Source organism: Syzygium oleosum, unplaced genomic scaffold, assembly GCF_021117445.2.
Source record: "Syzygium oleosum isolate NSW1041296 unplaced genomic scaffold, Sole_v2.1 Sole_v2.12, whole genome shotgun sequence".
NCBI lineage: Eukaryota > Viridiplantae > Streptophyta > Magnoliopsida > Myrtales > Myrtaceae > Syzygium > Syzygium oleosum.
The window spans coordinates 7,104,060-7,126,529 of NW_026607496.1; the positions used below are offsets into that span (position 1 = coordinate 7,104,060).

Genomic DNA, 22,470 nt, shown 5'->3' on the forward strand with positions numbered 1-22,470 from the left:
ACGCCGGCGAGGTCGAGCCCTCGCCCGATCTGGCGAGGCCGGCCTTGCCCAGCCCAGACGAGGGCGGCCCTTGCCCGACGCCGGCGAGGGCGGCCTCGCCTGAGGCCGGCGACCTCCGCCGGCCCCGGCTATGGCCGGCGGAGGAAGAAAAGAAAAAAAAAAGAAAAGGAAAAGGAAAAAAAAAAAAAACAGAAAAGAAAATTATGAACCGGTTCATACTTGGCCACGAACCGGAACCGGCGGTTCCGAACCGTCGGTTCCGAACCGTGGCCATGAGTGTGTGGTGAAACTGCAGTAGCAGGCAACGGTCGCTTCGCTTCCTTCCTTCCTTCCTTATGGCGTCGAGCTCCGACCCCTCAAGATCACCCGACGACGATGACTTCTCAGCGTCCCGCTTCAGAAAAACAGTGAGTGCTCTGTGCTCAAACTCTCTCTCTCTCTCTCTCTCTCTCTCTCTCTCTTCCAACTCCTGATTTTTCTTCCATGCGTTTCGCCGAGTAGGTTTGTCTCTACGATTGGTGGTTGTCACAAGCTGCAGATGGTTCTCAGGAAAGAACACTGGCTGTTTCTGGCTTCGCTTCACCCAAGTAAGCGTCGACAATGATCTGCTAGAATTCATCTTCCCGTTCGTGTAAATTTTTCACCTTTGTAGGAAAAAAGTGAGCTTTCCCGTGGATTTGCGGTTCTTTTTTTTGGGGAGAAATCTAGTCAATTTGGGCCAAACATCGGAAAATGTGATCCTGTAGACACTAATCCATCCAAAGGCTCACTTTTGATTGAGACAAATACAACCTTGGTCTTTCATGTCTGCACTTGTTTTGAAAATGTAGCTGGCAAGGTAACTATTGGGGCTGGGGATTTGTGTTGCGTCATCATGATCATGTTCGTGTCGGTTATTCAAGTCATTAGCTGAATATTACAAAGTTGGTGCAATATGATGATAAATTGTCTATTTATTTTCTAAAAGCTTCTTGAAATTTGTCGAGCAATGTCTGTTTTGAGTTAGTTATATTCGTGTTCTTTTAATTTGGGTTTCTCCTATCCAAGTTAACTCGATTGTATTGTGTAGAAAGTTGCCACCCTTATTAACTAGGACTGCATCTTCAGGTAGTCATTGTTGTCCTCGTGACTTGGGCTCTCAATGAGACTTCTCTGTTGGCATTTACTTTATTTTTCTGGTGTAGCAATTCCATGAGCTCAGAGGACTTTTTACTCCAGGCAACAATCTGTTCAACAAGTGGTTCAGGTGTTCAAATCGGCTCCGATCACCAAAAGATATGATTTTGCAACTCTTGAAACAGCGGATGGTGTTTGTGTTGTGGTGTCTGGATTGATAAATAAGTTGCGTACTACAGAAAGTGGCTTCTCATCTGAGGTTTGTGAGTCTCTTGCTATTTTCCTGCCCATGCAGGCTCTATCAGTTAGTATATACATCGCTAGCTTCTCAGTGCAACAACCATTGTTTGTAGGCTTAATCAAGCTTCAAGAAGCTATGAATTGCAAAAAATTTTACTAGCCCACTCTAGTTTGAGCTCTCGGACCTTGACCATGGAAAACTTGACATGGGCAACTATCAACTGTTGTTAAAAGTGCTCGGGTTCAAAACAAAAGAAAAGTAGAAAAATCATCTCATGGTGACCTGTTTACAAATGCAGAAGGATTCTGAACAAGTCGTTATGAGCTGCTCTTAAATCCGCTTTAATGCTGAACTTTAGCTGTTTTAGGGGAAAATGTTTGAGATGGATTCGAGATTTGTTTGTCCTTTGTGCAGTCATCTTACTATTTGATTATCTTATCTCATTGCAATTTCATATGTTAGATTCAAAATTTGTGCTGTTCGTAGATTTTCAAGCATTTTGTGTTTGGATTTCCTCTTAATTGGGAAGAATGTGCTTCAAAATGCTTGGAGAAAGAAGCGAAGATAGTTACGAGGCCGGGAAAGGAATCTTTCGATTTATCAACATTGAGAGGTATATAAGCAACACAAGTTTGCTTAAATTAACTTTCATATGTTAGGGACTATGGTTTTACATGATGACATGTTGCTCCAAAATGTTTGTTCCTTCTCAACTAGAAATTTAGACTTGTTTGATGTTTATTGTTCTGCAACTTTTTGTGTTTTGGATGTCTCCATTTGACTGACAGGAGATACGAACCTTAGTTTGGATGAAAGAACTCCAGGAAAATACAATATAGGCAATAGTAAATAAGCACAGTGTACAACTTTACATTGTCTGTTCTCCAAAATGCTGTGATCTGCTCCAGTAATGTGGATCGATGCTTCCAAATTTGGCATTGAAGGGATTTCAAGTAATTATCTTTTTACACCTGTTGATGTGGTTGAAGCACTCTTATTGCAAATCATTGTGTAGAACATTCTTTTTTATTTACACTTTGCTCAAGATGACAATCAAATTTGCAGTTGTCATTGCTAGGAAGTCTGGGGAGATTGTTTTAGTTTGCTGATGTCCAGACCATTTGCAGGTGGGAATAGAAAGAGTGAAATACATGAAGATAACTCAATTAGGAATGCTACTATTGTTACTATCAAAAGAGTTACCAGATCAGCAAGCAAATCTTCTGCATTATCAGCTTCAAGAGGTATACATGCATGTCTAGTTTGTGTGAATTAACAGTAATATATTTGGGAGAAATTTCCATCCATAAAATGTTACTTCAAAGTTTTCATACTATCGGAAGTTAAAATATTATGCTTCTGGACGTTTATTATCTTCACTGACTACTGCTATGGATTGCAGACTATTGTGGGCCCAGTGAAAGAAATTCGGACAAATGCATGAGGGATACTAATGAAAATAAGCATGATGCACAACTTCAGAATGATTTTTCTCCTGAAAATCCTAAAAGTCACCTCACTAGTATGGACCCAGGTCTTCCTAATGTGGAAGTTGAAGGAACACAAGAAAATCATCTTTCCGCAGCTATGGATGAGTCTAAACTGTACTCTCCTCAAAAGACAGGTGCTGAAACGATTTTGGTGTTTAAACGGTGCATAATGACTCTTAATCATTCGTGTTGAAGGGATTTGCAGTAATAATAATTAAGCATCTGTTGATATGGTTGAAGTGTTGTCTTATTGCAAATCAATATCTAGAACATTCTTTGTTTATTTTTACCTTGTCTAAGATGGTAATGTAATTTGGAGTTGTCACTGTAGGAATTCTGGGAAGATTGTTTCAGTTTGCTGATGCCGTAAACATTTGTAGGTGGGAAGAGAACAGGTAAAGTAAATGAAGATAACTCATGGAGGAATGCAACTATTATTACAAGCAGAAGAGTCACCAGATCAGGAAGCAAATCTTTTGCTTTATCAAGTTCAAGAGGTATACATCCATGTCTAGTTTGCTTGAGGGATAGTATATTTGGGAGAAACTTTTATCCATGAAATGTATTTCAAGGTTCTAATACCATTTTAAGTTATGACATTGCAATTACCAGACAGTTATTTATCTTCACTGACTTTGCAACATTTTAACTTCTATGGATTGCAGACAGCTCTGGCCTGGATCGAAGAAGTTCAGGCAAATACAAGAGGAATGCTACTGAAAATAAGCATGATGCACAACTTCCAAATGATTTTTCTCCTCAAAATACCAAACGTTGCCTTACTATGATGGACCCAAATCTTCATAATGCTGAAATGGAAGGAACACAAGATAGTCGTTTTTCTGCAGCTGTTGATGAGTCTAAAGTGTACTCTCCTCAAAAGATGGGTATTGAAACAATTTTGGTGTTTAGATTGCATATGATGGCTTTTGATAATTGCTAGGAAGTCTGGGAATCAAACATTTTATCACTAGTTTGACAGTTATCTAACGAGTTAGCATTGCAGGTGGGAAGGGAAAAGGCAATGTCGACAACAATACTTTATGTGGGGAACCAATTGTGATTAAAACTCCTACAGGCTCCCAAGTAAGTTCTCTCAGTTTCTGATTCTGTCAATAATGTTTGAGTGGTTTAGCAAGAGTTTCGTGTTTTGCTGCTTCTCCTTTACAATATCAAACATTCTGAGTTTCCATATACAATATTGAGAACTTTGCAGTGAGGTTTTAGTGAACGTGGATTAGTAATACTATGAAATGTCACTTAGATTGATTTTCGAACTGAGGAGAAGTGTTATAAAACTGACTATCTTGTCAACCAGGAGAGACTGCTGAGATTTTATAGTTTTGCCTGTAAGCTTTATTAACAGTGGCAGGTGATTAAATTTTGATGCCTTTGGCCACATTTTTCTGGATATATTATCTCACTCCTAGTCATTGCCTTTTCCACCCAGACCTTAGCCTTCCAATTCAACTCACTGTTTTTACAAAACATTTAAAGCTATGAAATACGCCAAACTGATAAAAAAAGCTTTTGAAGATGGGAGGAAAATATAGCACCTAAAACATACTAAAACTTGACTTGTCAGCCCATATGCATATGTGATCTGTGGGGGGAATTAGATATAAATCTAGTTAGTCATTACTCATGTGAACTTAGGGCAGTCTTTGCCTGCCTTTCTAATCAGTTTATATGTTTAGAATTATAGTATAAGTTTGGTATCTGTATGCCTTTATATGGTGATCTTCTGTCCACACCCACAATTACATCTGCCATCATCATGCTCCTATTTAATTTGCATACAGATTTGGGCACTTGTTTGGTCTAAAGCCTTCTTACTTTGTTTCCTGTTTGTTTAGGGAAGTTCCCTCACATCTCCAGATTCTTTCAAACGTTCTAGATCTGGTGAGTAGACCATCAGACCATATTTCTGTTCAAGATCTACAATTTGCTGTTTAGCCGCTTATGAATTCAGAATAAGCATGTATTATTTTTTCAATTCCGTTACATGCCTTAAAACCTATTTTTTTAACTTTAATGAAGTTAATGAACTGGAATTATCATTTCAATCAATACTAAAGCATTGTACATACCTGAATACATATCACCAGTTTAAATGAGAACATCCTTTGAACTGATGGATCCATTTGTATGGAAAGAATTCCAGTTATCACACTCTGTATCCTGTAACAGTTGGGCCTGCATTTAGCAAGCATTCAATCAATAGCGAAGGATTTCTCCATTTTAACTACTCTTTTTGTGAATTGCATTTTGCCTTCCCAAAATGTTTACTACTATTCTGAAATAATTGGCCCGTCCCATACTTTAGTTAAATGCATTTGCAATGCTTTGAAGTATTCCAGTAGTCACCATCCGTATGCTCTAATAATTAGGCCTGTATGAAGCGAGCATTCAATCAATATTCAAAGATTTTCTCCATGTTTAAATACAATTTTTGTGAGACACATTTTTGCCTTCTCAAAATGGTTACTACTACTTCCAAATCATATATTGCCGTCTTGAAAGGTTCATAATTCGCTTCTTCCTGCATTTTTTGTAGGAAGAATACTTTTACCCAGGTTAGAGTTCTGGCGAAACCAAGTGGCAGTTTATGCACTGGTACGTAGTTTCTTTCTGGTTTGCAATTTCACTTTATGTTTCTCTAGTAAGTAAGGATTTGTCCTTTCTATTATAGTATCAGTCCTGAGTTGGCATAGTGGTTCAAGCAACCAAATCATACTTATGAATCTAGGGATACTACTAGGGCAGTTATGGAATTTTGTGCTGTAAATTCACCTTAAAATCTTCTTCCATTGTCTCATAAAACTGTGGATGAACTTCTTAAATTTGCATATTCAGTACAATTGTATTGATTGCTGTTTAAAGTTAAATAAAATATGTTGACATTCCCATATGACTTTTATTTAGGACCGTGGAGTCGCTGGAGTCCAAGAGGCCCAAGTTTGATTTTAGATGAAGGTTTGTCTCCTTAAATTTTTGCAATGCAAATATATGTTTAGCTACTCCTCTTCCCAAATGGTTGGATGAAATGGTTTTTCCAATGACAACGTTTTAGTGATTCTTATCTGGCATATTGACCTATTGGGTCCTGATATGACCTTCCTCTAATCATACTTATTTTTATGCACAGTCCAACGGCTCTCCAAGGTTTAGCTGTTCCTTATGTATTTATTCCCAGTCAACAGCTCTCCTAGGTCCTTGGTAAAATCATCTTCTGTATCAGACCGAATAGAAAATGCCGCTTGAAGGAGGGACAGAAATGCATATTGTCGACATCGAAACTCTCTTCGCTGTCCAAGTCTAATCGAGTAGAAAGTCTAGTTTGTTTTGTTTTTTCCTGTGGCTTATGCATGCTGCTATAAAATGGATATGATGCCAGGTTCGGCAAAATCATCTGGAGTAAGCCCAGGACAGACAGATTGACCCTGCATCAGTGTAAGCAGTGTTGCATGAAAGTCAACTTAGTACTTTTGCAATGATTTTGCAGATTGGAATGTACCTAAGCAGGTGACACTGTCTTTTGGGGCTTTTTGTTGAACAGTGCTGTGCGTTATGATTTGTTTGGATTTCTTGTTTTTGATGATTATTATCAGCATGGCCTTTAATATAAAGTTGACATATTGGGACGGATGGATGCAGGGTTAAAGTCTTGGTTTTTGGGGTAGCCATGTGCAAAGAACCATTGTGTCATACTTTGCACAAATTGAGAAGATATGCGCAGTAAATATGACTAATTTTCAAACAAGGCCAAAAGCATAGAGCAAGAGTAAGTTCAAGATTGGTCGATTGGCAACTTCTTGCAAGAATGCTTCCTCGATTCCATTTATTGTCTTGTTTCTTCCCTCAATTTCACTAGCTTTGCACGCATTTTTTCGCTCGCCAAAGAAGGTTTATATGGAGTTGGTTGTTTTCTCATTGGCTGCTTGAATGTTTGATTTAACCACTGGGCGAGCCCGTCACCACAGCACCACAACGTGCGAGTGGGAAAGCCCAAGACTGGTGATATATATATATATATATATATATATATATATATATATATATATATATATATATATATATATATATATAAGCGCTTACCCATCTTTCGCGGACTAACCAAGGTTTTTGAGATTGAAAATAAAGTGCAGAATTGAACATGTGGTCTTTGGCTAGCAAATCAGGTCTTTGAACACTTGATCAACCACGGGGTTCGTGTGCCTGCCATTTTGTTATTTTTCCATATGATGCATCGATGAGCGAAAATTTCTGAGTGTATGTTGCTCTTCTTCCTCCTGTATCAACTATAATTCTGCATCAGAACTAGCATCTTTTGTGCAAACAGCAGTGTCGATGGGCGTGAGCGTGGGTGAATCTCTCTTCCATCTCAATGTATCATTGATACAGATGGAAATGAAACAAAATGCAGTATTTGCAGAATCAATAATTAAGGAAAAAACACAAAAATAAATACCTCGCTCTGGCAATATTACAATTTTGCCCTCTTTTTTAGTGATACCCCTTCTCACATACTCTAAAACACACGAACCATACCCACAAATCCCAAACGCCGACCACCTAGGTTCGGCCGCCGCATACCCCCGCCTGCCGCCGCAACTACCTTGAACGCTCGCCCCTCCGTCATCGACGCCTTGTGCAGGATCTTGGCCACTGTCGTGAGTGGTCATGAAGGTCTTGCCGAGAGAGCTCGTTCTTCTTTTGTCTCTCTCCTCCGTAACTCGCTCTCTCTCTCTCTCTCTCACACCACCGCCTAAATGCAAAGGTCGGCCACGCATCACGACCTCTCATTGACGCCATAGACGCCATGGGCGACCAATGGGTTGATGTGGAGGCTAGGGTCTTTCTGGGTCCTAAACATGTGAAGGTATTTTGGTCATTTAAGAGGGTATGAGGCATGGGCCTTGTAATTTTAAAATTAGAGGCATGGTTTTGCTATCAAGATGAAACTCATATATATATTTATTTATTTATTTATTTATATTTTCCCAATAATCAATGGACGAAAAATGCCAGGTGAGATAGATTTTACGAGAGAAAATGACACAAATGATTACTGAACTTTGACCCAATGTACAATGTTGTCCCTAAACTTTTAATTTGTGGTATCTAAACTTTTAATTTGTTCAATATGGTTTATGAACTTTTGGTACATGTTCAATTTGAGGGCTAGATTGAATTATTTATGAACTAAATTGAACATTTACCAAAAGTTCAAGAACCACATTGAACAAATTAAAATTCAGGGACGACATTGCACATTAAGCTAAAATTTTATCGACCATATTAAACAAATTAAAAGTTCAGGGACAACATTTCACATTGAATCAAAGTTTAGGGGCTATTTGTGTCATTTTTTCAATTTTTTTTATGAGATCACTTTGGCTTTTTTATCTTTTCGCTTTTACAAAATTTTGTAGCCTCATAAGTTGACTTTTTAGTTAATGCGAAACCCCTTTAAGGTGTTTTTTTTTTCAATGGAAAACGAACGTATCATTAGGCTCCGTTTGTTTGGCGGAAAATATTCTCCCGGAAAATATTTTCCGGATTTTCCGGTGTTCGGGGGACGGAAAACGTTTTCCGTGGGAAAATATTTTCCTTCCCCCCTCACAAAATAGCCTAAGTCTACGGAAAATGACTTCCGCTTCTTCAAGAGCGGAAATCATTTTCCGGAGCTTCTTCTTCTTCTTCTTCTTCACTAAGGTCGCCGGCCGCGGTCGGCCGCCGCCGCCGCGCGTCGCCGCCGCCGCCGCCGCCGTCGCCGGCCGCCGCCGCTGTCGCCTGCCGCCGCCGCGTGCTGCCGCCGCCGCCGCCGCCGCTGGCTGCCGCCACGGTTGCGGCGAAAAATATTTTCCGAAACTTTTTCATATTGGTTGCCGAACACCGGAAAATTATGTTCCGGGAAAAAATTTTCCAGGAAAATGACTTCCGAGAAAATATTTTCCAAAAAGAGAATATTTTCTGCCAAACGAACAGAGCCTTAGTACCAAAATAAAATGTCGATTAAGTAATAGATTTTGGTATGGATTTTTTTTGTCATCGGATATTTATAACAAAAGTTTCGAAAGATTTCTTCCCTCTCCTCAGTTTCCACCGTCCCAACACAGAATATAAATATCCGACGACAAAAAAAAAACAAAGAATATAAATCTTTATGAAAGTGCAAAACATAATTAAGTTTTGTTTGGTTTCAAATTCAGCCAATTACCAAAAAGTATCTACTCCCCATCAAAGTGAAAATCATATTTCGATTCAAAAGATAATAAATTCAAATTATAAAATCACTTCGAACGTATATTCACCAAATGTTTTAGGGTGTTTTTCATTAAACTAAAGTTTGAATTTTATTTCCGAAGTTACAAGGAGTCGGGTTTTATTCACAAGTGCGGAAGAAAATTTTGTTAGGTAACTAATTTAAAAAAATATATATAACCTAATTTCACTATATTTTTTTTGTGTTATGTAGTATTAATTTTTTTCAAAATCTAAATATTCTTTCTGGTTAGAGTACGCTTAAATTATTGCCAATAGCAGCAAAAGACGCTTGAATTTACCCGGGCGAGGCCACGTCAGCATCCAGCGTCATCCTCGGAAAGCCGAGGGGAGCCAATCAGCTCCATTCCTAGCAGGCGACGCGGATCGACATCCTCTAGCCGTCCGATGGTGAACTGATCCAACGGTTCACGTTTCCCCTCCCCCGAAGCTCCGTCTCCTTCAACAGCGCCACCGCGCAGTGCCGTTTCCTCCCCCTATAAATCTCCTTCTCTCTCCGTTTTCCTCCTCAAGCTCTCTCTCTCTCTAAAGCTCCGTTTCTCTTCCGGCCATCTCGATCGACCTCCGAGTCTCCGACCCTCCGATCGCCGCCATGTCGGGCCGTGGGAAGGGGGGCAAGGGGCTGGGCAAGGGCGGGGCGAAGCGGCACCGGAAGGTCCTCCGCGACAACATCCAGGGGATCACCAAGCCGGCCATCCGCCGCCTCGCCCGCCGCGGCGGCGTCAAGCGCATCAGCGGCCTCATCTACGAGGAGACCCGGGGGGTCCTCAAGATCTTCCTCGAGAACGTCATCCGCGACGCCGTCACCTACACCGAGCACGCCCGCCGCAAGACCGTCACCGCCATGGACGTCGTCTACGCCCTCAAGAGGCAGGGCAGGACCCTCTACGGCTTCGGCGGCTGATTCCGGTCCGGTGGGGGGCCCCGCGGGCTGTTTCCCCCGCTCCGGTTGCGCGCCTGTTTGTGTCGAATTGGGTTGTCGCCGTGGATGGTGGCGGCGCTCTAGGGTTGGGGGGGCTTTTTGGGTTTGGTTTGGAATCGAAGTCGCGTGTGATGTGAATACTTGGGTCGATTTAATGGGAAGTTAGTGTTCGCATTGATCAATTTCTGCGTCGAATCTGTTTGGCAATGTTCCTCTTTGCTTCGATTCGTTCCTACTCTGCTGTTCATCATTCATGATTGTGAATTTTTTCCCACTGCAATCTTTTCCATTTGAACCGAATTGATGATCATCTAGATTCGCTAGCAAGCAAACACTTAAAGAGAAAGGAAGAAAGATTCTCCGACTGCCTTTAGTGGACGTGCGTTCAATTTGCCAGTGTTCTTGCGAGTCATGCAGCTCTCTATGTGCATCGGTGAAGCTGTGTTTCCATCTGCAGCTGAACTTGAATCTGTCGGCCTCTGCATTTTTGGTTGACATGTGAGAATCGAACATGCTTTTCTGTCGGATACGGTCATATTGCGGAGCCGCCCCATTCTTGTTTTTCAGGATTTTAAATCTGAGGTTTTCGGAAGCTGTTCGTTCCCTTTGCGCTCGGCTCTTCTGCTTGTTGGGTGCTCCGGAGATATGCTTCGTTGGACCTGGCAAAGAGCTGGTGTGTTGGCACTTTGAATTGGCAAGTAGCCGGCCAACTGGATTCGCCCTTTTCTTGATTCATCCGAAGAAGATTTCACACGTAATACATGGTGAGATCAATTGGGTTTTGGCATGTTTTGGATTTGTGTCCTTGTAGTCGCGGATGGCATCGTTTGGTTGTCCTTACTTCGCGAATGGGGTTACTCTAGTTTGGTCTTGTCAATTTTGGCAATCGCCCCTCAGGCTCATTCCTAGCAACAAGCAAGAATTTGGGTTGTATAGTATAAAATGTTGGAAAGTATCAATGGATAATCGTGACTAGGTGGAAGGTGGTGAATATTCTGATTGGTTCGGCGGTTGGTTTAGACCGTTTTCTCTTTAACCTGTTTTGGCATATCGGATTCCTCGAATGAGTACTAACTTTACGATACGGCCCGTTCCTTAAGTTTAGCCTCTGGCAATTCGTATCGTGTCGAAATAGGGATACGATATGAAGGTGACTTATTCTAATTACAGCTTACACTTAAAAATCATGGGCCACGACAACGGGCCACCATTCACTTTTGAGTAACAATCATTTGGCCTTAAATGTCGAAATCAACAATAACAATCAAAGCAACATAGAACATGGCGAGGGAGGGAGAGGGGTTACACATGAATGATGAAACATGAACAGAAATGAAGAGAGCCGTGAGTCCGTTTTATAAATTAAAGTGTTATTTTATAAGTTATTAAGAAATAAAAATGTCTTTATATATTACATACGTATTTAATTTTCTCAGGTCATAGAAAATCGCATGCTAACATCTCAACTTAAAACATTTGGATTCTTATTTTAGCGGGTTAAGCGAGTTAACTCGCACAAAACACGATTGTTTTTTTCATGTCTTAAGCATGTTAACCTGCTGTGCGAACGAGTCGTGTTGAAAATTGTCGGCCCTAACATCATGTGTTGGGATCGGCCATATCTAATCCTGGTCCAATTCTTTTCATTAGATGTTTGGTTTGATTCTTTGCCCCTGTGGACGCCCCACCTTGAATTAGATGGATCCATGTGAGTGAAACGTAGAAGCCCATAACATATATTTTCGAGCCCATTAGACTAATTGCTATCCATGCTACTATTATTGTTTTTTTTTTTTTTATAATTGAGGTGTCCGCGCTGCTGGCGAGCTAGGGCTCAAACCAGCGGTGATGCCTGTTTAAGACCAAATTCTTAACAAATCCCGTATAGGCAAACAAAAAAAAAAGAATTTACTAATTCCTCTAGCCCTCGGCATTGAAGGGACAAGTTAGTTTTTTCAATCTCTCGAGTTTCTATTTTGTTCAATTTCATCCCTGTAGTATTGTCCGACATTCAATTCAGTCCCCGAACATTTATTCCGTCCGATCTTTTCCTTTTATTCTTTTAAGTGATCCCGATTTGGTCATTTCGTTGAACTTCTTAGCAGCATTTGCTAATGGGGAGACAACGCTCTTCAATTTGCTGTGATTTGATCACAGTGGCTCTTACATTTGATTTTTTTCTTTTTGCCAATTTTCTATGTATAAAAGTGCATGAACGAACAGTCTATTTCTAAGAATGTCCATGACCAAAAAACCGTAAAAATCTTTCAACAAGATTGTTCGGGCCGGATCGAGCCCGTTAAAGGAGCCGGAAGCTTAGCCAGCTCGGCCAATGGGTCTAAAAACGTAAGGGCAGTCCATTAAGCCACTAAATTTGCAGTCCGTCATAAATTATTTAGGCTGAAATATTCCCCAAAGTCATGTCATCTCACATTTTCAGAATTACACTACATTTCTCAAGAGACAAAGTGAAGAATTATTATCTGCCCAAGAAAACAAACGGTCAAAAGGGTAAAATGGCTTGTGAGTAATGAGTACTTTGACTTTGTTGGGCCTAATGGATATGATGAAGTAGCCCAATTCCATCATGTCTTTTCTAGTTGGACGACGCCGTCACTGATGAATTTAGGATCGATCGGGTAAAAGCCCAGATCAGTTTGAAGCCATCATCTTTTTGTCCTTCCTTTTCTTCCCCGTGATATTTGAACTTTTATCGCAATTGGATCGCTAAACTTTATGTTTCTTGTTCGAGTTGATCCATCCGTCGATACTTATCAACGACCCGACGTTGGCCGACAAGGGCTCCGTGACCCTCACCAGCATGTGTCCCGCCACCCCTTCTTTTCTCTTTTTCTTTCTCCCTTAGTTTTTGGATTCTCTTCTAAATTTTCTGATAGTTTTTTTAGTCAACACAAGAGAATTGCAAGAAAGCGCCTATTTGTCAAGACAGTGCTGATGGGGCGTTGAATTTAATGGAAGAATCGACTTAAACAAAATATATATACTTCAAAGACTTAATTATACAAAAAAAAAAAAGAGAGACTATTCAGACACCAGATTGAACAATTTAAAGTAGTGCCGAGACACTACAGATTGCGTTGCCTTTTATCCCTTTTTTTCTAAATGCACATATAGTACTCTCCACTGGCTCTCTTCTTCAGTTTTTTTTGTAATATCTGACAAAATGGTAAACTTGACGAGGTCAACAACTTCTCTCTTGATCACGCATATTTTCTTTTCTAATCACAAAAATTGATAAAGCTTTTAGGTGGCATGTGCAAGGTTCCTGTGAGAGTATTTTGAAGAAAACTTTAGTGAACGAATTTTCACTTGTGAAAAAGCTAAAACGGACATGCCCCAAAAGTTTTTCCTACCATTATAAATTACCTTTGACTTTCACTCAAAAATTTGAAAATGAAAAAGATTCTAAATCTGAAAAAGTCTCGAAAAAACTACATATGATACTAAATATCAATATTTGTATATTGAGATAGCCTTTAGATGTTTCGACTAGGGAAAAGTCAAATTGCGCGAATCACAAAATTTATGATTCAAATTAGGTCAGAAGTAAAAATTTCTCCAAATAGACAAACGTGAGGGATTGTAGAACCTCTAAAAAAGTAGGCTCATGATAAGTTTGGGAATGTAAGGAAAAAGGTAGGAATGAAAATTCGGATGGAATATTGGAAAGGAAAAATTAAATCTTTTGTAGTATCATTGCTTTGATCTTTTACCTTCTTGGAAATTTCAATTAAGAAGTTATATTCAAGATATTAGGTTTGGGACGACAAAAATTTCGACATGCAAATCAAAATGAAATATGTACGGAAAAAACACACGTGTTATTGAAGAACGACAAATCGAACGAGTAAAAATGGAAAAGTCAAATTGAGGCACGAAGAACGTACTCTTGGCTCCGGCACTTATCGGTCGGATTCAAAAAATTAGCCGTCGGATCATGAGTAACTTCATATGCACATGAGGTCACGAAAAATCCCGTAACCAAGTGATGTAAGAACTTCCAACGGCCCTCGTCCCGGAAACTCTGGGTCACACTTCTTGAGTTTCAAAAAAATATTTTTTTTCTTTTCTTATTTTTGGAAGTTCCTGTCTTTAATTTCATGCGATTTGCAAGGGATGAACATAATTGATGACGCCTTAGATATTCTCATGTTCCGTTGCACGAAAAACATATTTAAGATTGTAAGTGGATCCCAGACGGCAAAACTATTCTTTCATAACTCTTTTTGTCATTTAAATAAAAGGAAGAGCCCCCAATCAACAAAGTGCTGGCGTAGATGGTAAGAAAGTTCGTTTTTCTCCTTATGATCTTAGGGTTCGGGTATTGTTGAGAGTATTGCCGGAAGAAAATCTTGAATGTACCGGAACAATTTTGGGGAATGCACACCCTTAAGATAAACTAGAGAGAACCAGTCGAGGTGCAGTGCGCGAAAGTTGGCTCGGACAATTCCTAACCACTAAATTTTAAAAAAAAGGAGGCCCACGTTCAGTCACTCACATTATGCTTGTGTTATGTCAAGCTGAGATGTATGTGATTCGATTTAATGTGGTTGAAATGGAAAGAAGTAGGCTGTTGCTTATTAGCAATGAAGGGGACAAAGGGTGCCCTAAATGCATGAATTGACTTATCTGCTACTATACCTAATTTGGATCAATTGCTCGGGACCCACAACACATAAATCCAAAACGTGATTGTGACCTAAAGAAAACCTTCCACCAAAGCGTGCCTGTCTTGTTGAACTTCTATTTTTTTTTTTTTCTTAATTTGAATCTTGCAATGGCTTGAAACTTTTACAATTTACAAATGTTGACATATAGATTTATATATACTTTCATAGTTTTTGAATATTAGATGATATTATAAATTTTAACGGAGAAGTATAAAAGTACTTTTTACTCGACAAACAAGTCGAGCATACACTGAACACACCTCGCTAGAACAGTTAATGCATTATTGACAACTGTAATATTTCCATAATGGTCACTTAACAAGTGCAATAAACTTACAAACAAATTCCTGGACAAAATAAGGAAATTACAGTCTACCTCATGTACAACATTTTCTGGACCATTGGACTAAACCGAAAGTATCAATAGCTAGTCCCCGAGCATTTCTAATTAAGGAGTGGGTGGTCAGGACGAGTATGGTTAAGAGTTGGACCTAAAAAGTCTTGGTCCCACTTTAAAAAATATTAACTTTTCTTTTCATAGCAATAGAGCCTGGGCAAAAGCCAAAATGGGCATGTGCTAGGGCCGAACCCACAATGATGTCACTTTCAACTCGCGAAAGGTCAAACCGTCGATCTTAGGGCAATTCCCAATTGACCCAGACAAAACTTTTTTGCTTTGCACAGAAGGAATTAGGTATACTCATAGGTAGCCCCCTAGCCTTTTGGAACTATATATTTTCTATATCTAAGAGGGACTTCTCGAATGAGAATGAATTCATACCTGAACTAGGAGATCCAGCTTGACGCAAATTAGCCTTGTGGCATAAATAGCGATTCCTATAGAGAGGGCGTTTGGTTCAGTTTCACTCTGAACAATGAAGAAAAAGACCGTTACTCCAGGCTCGATGAAATGGGATAATTATCCAAAAAGTCCTAAACTTATTGTACGACGGCTAATTCAATGCTAAGCATTTCAATTTGTGTCAATTTAGTCTTAAATCTTATGACGATTTATCGATGTAGTCCTTACGATCAATTTTAGCCGGAAATCGCTAACGTGAACAATGGACGGCGAACACCTAACATGAACAAAAGGCAATTCCACTTGCAATGCTGCATGCGGGGGAGGAATAAAGGCATTGTTGACTCTAACTTTTGGTTTTTTCTGGCTAAATCAAGACGTGAGACATAAGGCAATTCCACTTGCAATGCTGCATGCGGTGGAGGAATTAAAGCATTGATGTTATGTCCAACTCCTCCACCTATAAATTGATTGGCGATAAATTGATTGGCGATTAGCCAAATTGCGTACGACTTTTTTGCCCAAAAACATATCACGTGCAACCCGCTAGAGGGGAGCGGTCGTCCTAGGCTTGGCAACAAAAAAAGGACTGCATGAAGCACAGATTTTTCAGTAAATTCGATTCAAAATGTTAAGGGATAAATGCAAAAAAACAGAACTTAACATTTTAATCATTCGTCAATTGAAAACTTAAAACTTTATTTTGATTACTTTCAGTAAATTCAATTCAAAATATTAAGGGATAAATGCAAAAAACAGAACTTGACATTTTAATCGTTGGTCAATTACAAACTTAAAATTTTATTTTGATTAATTGAGGATTTAAAGGTTTGAAAAACACCTCAATCAGGTCTACAGTTCTCGGTATTGATAGAGGATCAGATCAGAGAGAGAAACAGAAGAAATAAATGGATGCGGAGAAAAGGAAGAGAAAAGTGAAAAGTCCTTTTGGTATTGATTTTTTTTTTTTTTGGTAACCCAGGGAACCCCCGCACGGCCGACAGCCGGGGGGTAAACCCTGGGGGCGACACGTGCTAGCCACCACACACGTGCCACCGGTTAAGTCACCCTGCGGCGCCCGGGATTCGAACGCTCAACCTTTTGCGAGAGGAAGAGCGCCCGCTCCAGCGACGCCACCCAGGCGGGTGGTCCCTTTTGGTATTCATAGTTTTCGAGAAAGTATAAAAAAGGTTTAGTACTTTTTGACATTTTGCCAATTTAGCTTATCTGGCCAATATTGATCTGAAATTGCTAACGTGGACGGTGGTCGTCATACATACCACAGCCGGCAGGAATTTTTTTTTATATGTTTTTCTTTTCTTTTCTTTCTTTTTTTTTCATTCTTTCTCCGCTGATTGCCGGGCCTCGGAGATGACCAACGATCGGCCATAGGCGGTGACTAGCGAGGGTTGCCCTCGTCAGCCTCAAGTGAGGTCACCCTTGCCGAAAGCCGCTGAGGTTGACCCTCACTAACCTCACCAAAGGCCAATAAGGGCCAGCCTCATCGGGATATGACGGCGAGTAACCTTGCCAGCCTTGGCCGGCCCTCATTGGCCTCTGGCGAGGTCGCCCATCGCCGATCGGCGCCTATGGTCGGCCGCTAGCCATCACCGAGGCCCGGTGATCAATAGGGAAGAAGAAAAAAAAAGAAGCAAAAATGGATGAAAATACTATAATAAAAAATTGTAAAAATTGTCCTGTTAGCTAGCGCTGACGGTGCCACGAAGGACAGCTAGTGTCCTGGCCAATGATTTCCAGCCAAAGTTGGCTGCCTGTACTACATTAGTAAAATGTCAAAAGGTTTATGACTCAATTAATACAATTAAAAGGTTTATGACTAAATTGATATAAATATAATAAATTTATGAATTTTTTGGTACTTTTCCTAATAGTTTTCTATATATTTTGCAAAGTGGGTTTATCTTAATATATACACTTCAAGAAATCGTGATTCAATAAAATCTGTTTACACTTACTGGACCTTGAATGGGTCAGCTTGGTCTTTCGATAAGTAGTTGCTAGAAGATCATATCTTGTGCTAGAGATGAGGAAGGAAACACTAGGGGCTGCTAGCCTACTGATGTGAACTTTGACTTGTTCAACATGCGTGTTATCATGTCAGTGAAATTTAGGACATGGAAAATGACATGTGGCAAATGGCTAAATATTCCACATGCGAGCCACATTGGATTCTGATGCTTAAATACTGCCGACGGTAAGGTAAAGACCTAATTGTGGCTTTTGTAAAATCTTAAGTTCTCAACCAACCAAAATATAATCTTAAATTGTCAATAGACAAATGGCCGTGTGAGATATTTTGGGATCACTGCCTATTGTTTTAAAAGCTTAAGTCATTAGATGAATGCATAAGATGACGTTATTTAATTATTTAAATATTCTAATATGCCAAAAACGCGAAGTCATGTTTCTACACTTATCCCAAAATTTTAACTCCTTCCATTTCGTTAACAATAAGTATAAATTAATTCATTGTGTTAGCAAGTTTAGCTCTTGAATCGTTTCTGGAACTTGAAGAATATGGTTGCCTACTTATTGCACAAATGTCATGTCGAATTATACCAAATAAGACGATCACGTTAAGCCCTCGATCACTAATGTCTCTCTATCTTTTTATTGTCTAGTTAGATCTCTTTTATCGATCTGGTACAAGTACACTTTATTATTAAATTATGTCTCGAATTTGAGCTCATATATAGAACCTAACCAAGTTGGATGATATAGACCGATTTGTTAAATAGTAGAAAAGGAAATCCAATGAATGTCTTGAAGGGCATATAAATATATTTATATGTTGGGATTTGTTTTGATTGGGTTGGATAAATATTCAAATGTGACCGCACAAAAAAATTCAAGAAAGGGAGCTTCTATTACGGTTAAAACAAAAAGAAAAATCTCTCTGGCTCTGCAAGACAAAATTTGGGTCTCACATATTCTATTTTATAAAATATATTTTTTATTTTATGGGTAGAGAAGTCTTTGTCAGAGAAAGCGACAAAAAGCAAAAAAATTTCTTTTATTCCCCTTGGCCAGCCGCAGCCGCACAAGGGAAAAGCGTACGGAGGTGCTTCTTGGACAGCCGTAAAGCTTTTGCTTTAGGTTTGAACACACGGTGATTTTGTGCTGTAAATTTTACATTCAATTAAATTCTTTATTTGTAAAAATTTTAGACTTTGGTGTAATCTAAATTTGGAAAACACTCGAACATATGAGCAATTATAATCCTAATTCTTAGATTATAGTAAATTATTTATTGCTGGCTCACCCGTAGAATGGGTACCGACATTCAGACCGAACCACATAAATCTCTAGTATCCTTATTGTTCCTTATTTTTCTCTGGTGATTTCGCATTAACTTAAATTGTAAGATCCTATCAATTTCTACATTAATATTACAACAATCGGTATCAAACGTTGAGGATAAGATTGTATGGATTGTGATTTGGGGCTATTACTTGTTTGATTATTATTCGGAAATTATGTTATTGTGATTATGTCTATAGCTAAAGTAGAAATTAAGAAGTTTAACGGGAGGAATGGTTTTGAGTTGTAAAGCATTAAGATGCATGCACTATTGACAACTCAAGGTTTGGCCAAGGCATTGGATGGCAAAGATATGTTGTTGATTTTGATGAAATAGACTAATAAAGTAGAGCTAATGGAGAAAGAAAAGAGTATAATTTTATTGAATCTATTGGATAAGGTAATAATATAGAGGTAGTCAAGGAGAAGAATGCCGCAACGTTGTGGGCAAAACTTCAAATCCTCTATGTAACGAAGGGTTTGAACAATCGCTTATATATGTTAAAGAAGGTGTTTCAGTTTTGATATACTGAAGCTACGTATATCAGTTCACATCATACCTAGATGAATTTAATAAACTCATGATGGATTTAAATAACGTCAGTAAGATCTTAGATGATGAAGAACGGGGCATGATGTTGTTAGCTTCTTTATCAAGGCCATGGGAGCACTTCATTTATTCACTATTACAAGGACGTACTACGATTACCTCAAAAGAGGTGAAATCCGCCCTGTTCTCTAAGGTGTGATAGAGAAAGTTACGAGTTGACAGTCTGGCATGGGCTGTAGTGCGAGAAGTGATTCAAGGTAGAAATCAACATCGGGGGTCCAGCAGCAGCACAGGTAAAAGTAGGTTGAAGTCACATCATAGAAAGCCCAAGGGACGAGTGAAATGCTTTGAGTGTCAAGAGACGGGGCACATAAGGTGAGACTGTCCAAAGCTGAAAAACAAATGTGACATGCAGAATGTCACAAATAGTGTGGCGAACGTTGCCAAGGAGAGCGCTAGTGATACAGAGGCTTTTTTGTATATGACTACCGGTTCATCAAGAGACGAATGGGTGCTAGATTCGAAATGTTCTTATCATATGATACATCATAGGAACTGGTTTACTACTTATCAAACTACAGACGAAGGTAGAGTTCTGATGGGGAACAACACAGCCTAGAAGGTTATGGGTATAGGGACAGTTTGGATAGGTGCGCACACTGACAGACGTGAAATATGTACCGGAGCTCAAAAAGAACATTATTTCTCTAAAGACACTCGATGACATTAGGTGTAAGTACACTATTCAAGGTGGAATACTCAAGATCTCTCGAGGTGTCATATAGTTTTAATGGGGAAGAAAGTGAATATTCTCTATCATCTACTAGAAGAGACCGTGACAGGAGATGCTACAGTTTCATCAGGTAAATCAGACTCCGACTTGACTCAATTACGGCATATGCAATTAGGGCACATGAGTGAAGCAAGTATGACAGTGCTGAGTTAGAGGAGGTTGTTGAAGGGTCAAAAAACAGGAAAGCTGGACTTGTCTCAGCATTGCATCTTTGGAAAGTAGTGCCAGATTAAATTTACCACAACTATTCATTCAGACATTTGAGACCTGTCTCTGGTTCCTTCGAAAGGAGATGCCTAATATATGCAGTCATTTATCGATGATTATTCAAGAAATGTATGGGTATACTTTCTTAAGCACAAATCTAATGCGCTTGATCGGTTTAAGAAATTTAAGTCATTAATTGAGAAGCAGGCAAATAAACAAATCAAGTGCTTGAGAACCGATAATGGCATGACGTTATATGGTAAAGATTTTACTAAGAGAAGGGATTTTGAGACACTTCACAGTACCCGAAACACCATAGTAGAATGGCGTAGCAGAACAGAAGAACAAAAATTTACTAGGGCGAACTAAGTTTATGCTTTCACATACAGGAGTGGGATAAAGAATTTTAGGTCGAAGCAATGAATATGGTCTCTTTTGTTACCTGGTTAATCGATCTCTATCATCTGTTATCGGTGGAAAACTCCTATGGAAGTATGGTCGGCGAAACCTGTTTACTTTGAATTACAAGTATTCGAATGTCCTGTATATACTCATGCGAGTGATGGCAAGCTTGAACCGAGGGTGAAGAAGTGCATATTTATGGGTTCTTCACATGGGATTGAAAGCTACCGGCTATGGTGCACCAATCTTAAATCACTTGTTTTCTAATTAACAGAGATATGATCTTCGACGAGACTAATATGCCTCGATAAAGGAGTCAGCAGAGTAGATAGATTGTGGTGTCGGTAGTGAAGTAGAGTTTCAGATGGAGACTTGATATTTGACGAGACTAATATGCTTCGATAAAGGAGTATTGAGACACAACCAGCGGAGCAAACAGATTATGGTGTTGGTAATGAAGTAGAGCTTAAGATGAATGGAGATGGAGACCTCGAAGGTAATCAAGGTTGAGGCTACAAATGAGGCCACGGTTCTTGAAGTCAGTGATACATAAGAACCGGCAGCTATAGCACACTATAGCCATGGGCAAATAGAGATTATGGTTAAATAGATATTGCTTATGCATTGACCGTAGGTGGTGGAGACAGGTGAGCCTTCCTTTTACTCTAAGGCAATGGCTAGTCTGAGTTGTCGCAGTCCCTAAGGGCTATGAGTGAAAAAATGGAATCACTCTATCGAAATCAGACATGTAAGCTAGTCAAAGTACCAAATAGCCAAAAGATTGTTGGAAGCAAGTGGGTCTACAAACGGAAGGAGAGCATTCCAATGTTGAGGCGGCGAGGTATAAGACGAGACTTATGGCGAAGAGGTATACATAATGAGAGAGCATTGAATACAGTGAGGTATTTTCTCTTGTGGTAAGACATACTTCTATAAGTGAATTACTTGCCTTTGTTGCTATACAGGATCTCGAGTTGGAGCAACTAGATGTGAAAATGACATTTCTTCATGGTGAGTTGGAGAAACAGATTTAAATGAGACAGCCGAAGGAATTTGCTATTCCGAATAAGGAAGATCATGTTTGCTTATTAAAGAAATTTTTGTTTGGGCTGAAACATTCTCCTAGGAAGTGGTATAAGCATTTTGATGCTTTCGTGACTAGTCCGGACTATTCAAAAAGTTAGATAGATAGCTGTGTTTACTTTAGAAAATTAGATAATTGGTCTTTGATATATCTGTTATTATATGTTGATGATATGTTAATAGCAGCTAAAAATATGTTTGGAATTGATGTATTGAAGAGGCAGTTGAGTGCTAAGTTTAAAATGAAAGATTTAAGTACTGCAAATAAAATATTGGGCATGGAGATTTTACATGATAGGACTGCAAGAATTTTACATATGTCTCAAAAAAATATATATGTTGAGAAGATTGTTACACATTTTAATATGTAGTTAACGAAATCTATGAGTACAACTTTAGCAAAACACTTTAAATTTTCCAATAAATTATTACCATAGACTGAGGAGGAGGAGAAGGAGTATATGTCTCGTGTTCCCTATACTAGTACAGTAAGTAGTATTATGTATAATATGGTATACACTAGACTTGATATTTTACAAGCTATGAGCGTAGTTAGCGTTATAT

At 39.3% G+C, this 22,470-nt stretch overlaps 2 protein-coding genes across 4 annotated transcripts; both read left to right on the forward strand.

The window, feature by feature from the left end:
• The first annotated feature begins 291 nt into the window (after positions 1–291).
• On the forward strand, positions 292–6,375 carry LOC115665948 (kinetochore-associated protein KNL-2 homolog). Of its 3 annotated transcripts, none has more exons than XM_056316615.1 (13): positions 292–407; positions 502–587; positions 1,219–1,375; positions 1,844–1,970; positions 2,485–2,601; positions 2,760–2,981; positions 3,228–3,344; positions 3,513–3,734; positions 3,854–3,933; positions 4,704–4,749; positions 5,405–5,463; positions 5,773–5,823; positions 6,245–6,375. In XM_056316615.1, the coding sequence occupies exons 1-12, from the start codon at positions 336–338 to the stop codon at positions 5,809–5,811; spliced, it is 1,344 nt and encodes a 447-aa protein (XP_056172590.1). In that variant the 5' UTR covers positions 292–335; the 3' UTR covers positions 5,812–5,823; positions 6,245–6,375. The 3 variants fall into 3 exon arrangements, with proteins under 3 accessions (XP_056172590.1, XP_056172591.1, XP_056172589.1); XM_056316616.1 differs by having other exon boundaries at positions 5,996–6,367; XM_056316614.1 differs by having other exon boundaries at positions 5,773–6,368.
• A 3,293-nt stretch (positions 6,376–9,668) lies between these two features.
• LOC115672374 (histone H4) lies at positions 9,669–10,397 on the forward strand. The gene has a single exon (XM_030594178.2). It carries the CDS (start codon positions 9,728–9,730, stop codon positions 10,037–10,039), a length of 312 nt encoding a protein of 103 aa, XP_030450038.1. The 5' UTR covers positions 9,669–9,727; the 3' UTR covers positions 10,040–10,397.
• The last annotated feature ends 12,073 nt before the right edge of the window (positions 10,398–22,470 follow it).